General features: G+C 41.3%; 1 protein-coding gene across 1 annotated transcript; it reads left to right on the top strand.

Annotated features, from left to right (window-relative positions):
- The first annotated feature begins 456 nt into the window (after nt 1–456).
- CXCR4 (chemokine (C-X-C motif) receptor 4) lies at nt 457–2,734 on the top strand. Its single transcript, XM_009319019.1, has 2 exons — nt 457–471; nt 1,139–2,734. The coding sequence occupies exons 1-2, from the start codon at nt 457–459 to the stop codon at nt 2,198–2,200; spliced, it is 1,077 nt and encodes a 358-aa protein (XP_009317294.1). The 3' UTR covers nt 2,201–2,734.
- The last annotated feature ends 795 nt before the right edge of the window (nt 2,735–3,529 follow it).

The following is a 3,529-nucleotide window of genomic DNA, read 5'->3' as shown; positions in this document are numbered from 1 at the left end:
CGTCCCCGTCTTCCGGAGGCCGCTCTCCTGCCACGGGGTTTTGAGAGTAGTTAGGACCGAACCGGAGACCTCTGGCAAGCTCCGACTTGTATCCGCGGTTAATACCCGCGTGGAGGTGGTGCATCCGTGCGGGAAGTGCCGCCGGACCCTCGGGGCGCGCCCCGCGCGGAGGTCAGGGGTTCACGGTACACAGGGCACGAAAACTAACATCTGAAAACCTGAGGGATTGCACATAGCCAGGTGGCACTCGCCCGCCTGCACTGCTTTTCGGCGTGGTGGCCAAAACCGTTGGTGGTTTCCTGACGTGCTTTCATGCCCTCACCAGCATTTCGCTTCCTTTTTCCACTGCTGTACTTAGTTCAGCAGTCTGGCTACGGCCCAGCACAGCCAGCTTCACCCCCTGCCCCGCAACCGCAAGGGGTGGGGAACAAAGGGAGGGGAACGTGGCTGTTCGTGATGACCCTCCATGGGGTGCGAGTTCCCCTGCTTAAGGTCACCTCTTCCTTTCTTTTCTTTATGGACTTCGGTTTGGGTTTTTTTTTTCCTTGTCTCCGTCTGTGGAGCTGTCAATTGCTTCTCAGCAGGGAATTCTGGCTATTATTTATCCTTTATTACATCAGCCAAGGGTACCTTCTCTATTTCTCCTTGACCCCCTCCCCTTAATGAGAAGGGTACTTTGGAGCAGCAGAATTTCTGTCTAAGAAACTTTTTTTTATAGCGCCCTGTTGTAAGAGTTAAATGTCATGGGTAGGTAATATTCTGTGCAGACTAACCTCATGCATCCAGCACTTCTGGGCTCTTCCATTTGCAGTATGCATCTGATTAGAGCACCGAAGTGTCCAGAACCAACGATATTTCTGGGAGTAGCCATTATCTTTCTTTTCCCTTTCATCCCCTGACTTTAGTTACAAGATCTTACTCCTTAGAGAAAGACAAAGGCAGTTTTTTAACTTGTTCTTATTTGCTGTATATTTTTTAATATATATATATAAAAAAAAAAATTGTATTTTTCCATCTGTTCTTCCAAAAGTTTGGCTATGATGGAGGCTGTTCAGACAACTCTTAACATACTGTCATATGGAGTAAGCTTTTGCAGAGGAGCTAACATCTAATTTTTTTTTTATTTATTTATTTTTAGCTGTCCTCCGGGTTAATCATTGAATTTTCTGATAATGGCACGGATGAGATTGGTTCAGGTGACTATGGAGACTACGGAGAGCCGTGCTTTCAGCATGAGAATGCCGATTTCAACCGGATCTTCTTGCCGACGATCTACTCCATCATCTTCCTAACAGGAATAATCGGCAATGGATTGGTTATTGTTGTTATGGGCTACCAGAAGAAACAAAGAAGCATGACTGATAAATACAGGCTGCACCTCTCTGTGGCTGACCTCCTTTTCGTCATCACCTTGCCATTCTGGTCTGTGGATGCCGCCATAAGCTGGTACTTTGGGAATGTTCTGTGTAAGGCAGTTCATGTCATTTACACAGTCAACCTCTATAGCAGTGTCTTGATTTTGGCCTTTATAAGTTTAGATCGTTACCTGGCAATAGTCCACGCTACCAACAGCCAGCGACCACGAAAGCTGTTGGCTGAGAAGGTGGTGTATGTAGGCGTATGGCTACCAGCTGTGCTTCTGACAGTGCCCGATATCATTTTTGCCAGTACTAGTGAAGTAGAAGGAAAGTATCTATGCGATCGCATGTACCCTCATGAAAACTGGCTGATTTCTTTCAGATTTCAGCATATCTTGGTAGGACTTGTCTTGCCTGGTCTAATAATCCTGACTTGCTACTGTATCATAATATCTAAGCTGTCACATTCAAAAGGCCACCAGAAGCGCAAAGCCTTGAAGACAACGGTTATCCTCATCCTCGCCTTCTTTGCCTGCTGGCTGCCATATTATATCGGCATCAGCATCGACACATTCATCTTGCTAGGAGTCATCAGACATCGTTGCAGCTTGGAGACGATAGTGCATAAATGGATCTCCATTACCGAAGCCCTGGCATTCTTCCACTGTTGCCTGAATCCCATTCTGTATGCCTTCCTGGGTGCCAAATTCAAAACGTCGGCACAAAATGCCTTGACGTCAGTTAGCAGAGGATCAAGCCTCAAGATTCTTTCAAAAAGCAAACGTGGGGGACATTCTTCTGTTTCTACAGAGTCCGAGTCTTCAAGTTTCCATTCCAGCTAACGCTGCTCCTTGCCATCGTTTTATAAATAGACACTTTAAAGTTGCGCAAGAGTTCAGAAAAACAAGACTGACCATAATGTACAGATTTATTTACAGCTGGAATTTTATATTGTTTCTTTTAGTCTCTGTGAAGTTTAATTGACTTATTTATATAAAAAAAACTTTCGTATTGATGACAAACTGTCTAGGCAGGTCCTGCGGACAAGTGGTTAGTTCACAAAGGTTATAGTGCTTGTCTGTATGTATAGATATGTGAACTAAACACTTCTGGATTGTAGCAAAGTGACTGTTAAAAGTTTAGAAAATATTTCTCTGTTGTTTATATGTAAATGTTTTCAGTGTTGCTGTTAAATGCTTAAAAATTTGGCTGGAGATTTTTACCTTACTACAAGGTGTTTGGTATACAATAGCTTAACTCTGCTGTAGAAATGGCACTTATAACCAAAGCCTCCTCTGTTATATGCTAGGGTTTTTTTCCCCATTCTCAGTAATTGATGGTTTGCAAAATTTTCTGTTCAAGGTGAATAAAAGTGTATGACAAAAAAGTTATTTTGAGTGGTATTTTTATTTCTGGTTGAATGTTTTTCTCAATGCTTTTATTTACAATTCTCAGTGCACAAAAATTTCTTTGAAAATTGCATGGCTCTTGCATGAAAAGCAGGAAAATGAGTTTCAGTACATACTGATTATTCAGTTGACACCTGTGAGTTCAAAGTCATTTGGTTTTTTCACCAGAATACATTTACTCCAGTTAACATTATTTTTAGAATGACTTAGACTATCACTTTAAACGAAGAACTTTTTGAGGGCAAAATATCTACAAATGAAAACCAAGCTATTTAAGCAATTGCTAAAGTTTACAGCCTCTTAGGAGTCAAACTAAGATTACTGCATGTGACTGACCTTTATGCCATGCATATAAAGTCAATCCTACCTTTTCTCTGCCTTTTGCTGTTCTTCAAAATTTAATTTCACATGTTAATAGTAATCAGAAGTAGTTGAGTCAAAGCCTTCTTGCTATTTGACATTGCATTTGGACTAGAAATAAAGTTATTGGTGTATCTCCTCTGGTTTTGCTCTATGGAGCTTTCCCTATCCTGTCTACATCCAGATTTTCTTAAGACAATATAAGATAATATAATCTTAACACTCTTCTTAAAAATCCAGAATGTGTACCAGTTCTTCTTAAAAACATTTTTTTAGTAGGAATCAGCCAGACTACAGAATTTCCAATAATTATTGTTTAAATCCTATTTGTCTTAAGTCATATCTTCATGTTAGTAGAGTGCATCCAAAAGTAATGAACACCCAAGAGGACAGAGCCATTGA

This window comes from Pygoscelis adeliae, unplaced genomic scaffold, assembly GCF_000699105.1.
Source record: "Pygoscelis adeliae isolate BGI_AS28 unplaced genomic scaffold, ASM69910v1 Scaffold222, whole genome shotgun sequence".
In the NCBI taxonomy this organism is placed as follows: domain Eukaryota; kingdom Metazoa; phylum Chordata; class Aves; order Sphenisciformes; family Spheniscidae; genus Pygoscelis; species Pygoscelis adeliae.
Note: the sequence above shows the minus strand (reverse complement) of the source record. Positions and strands in the feature narration are given on the sequence as shown.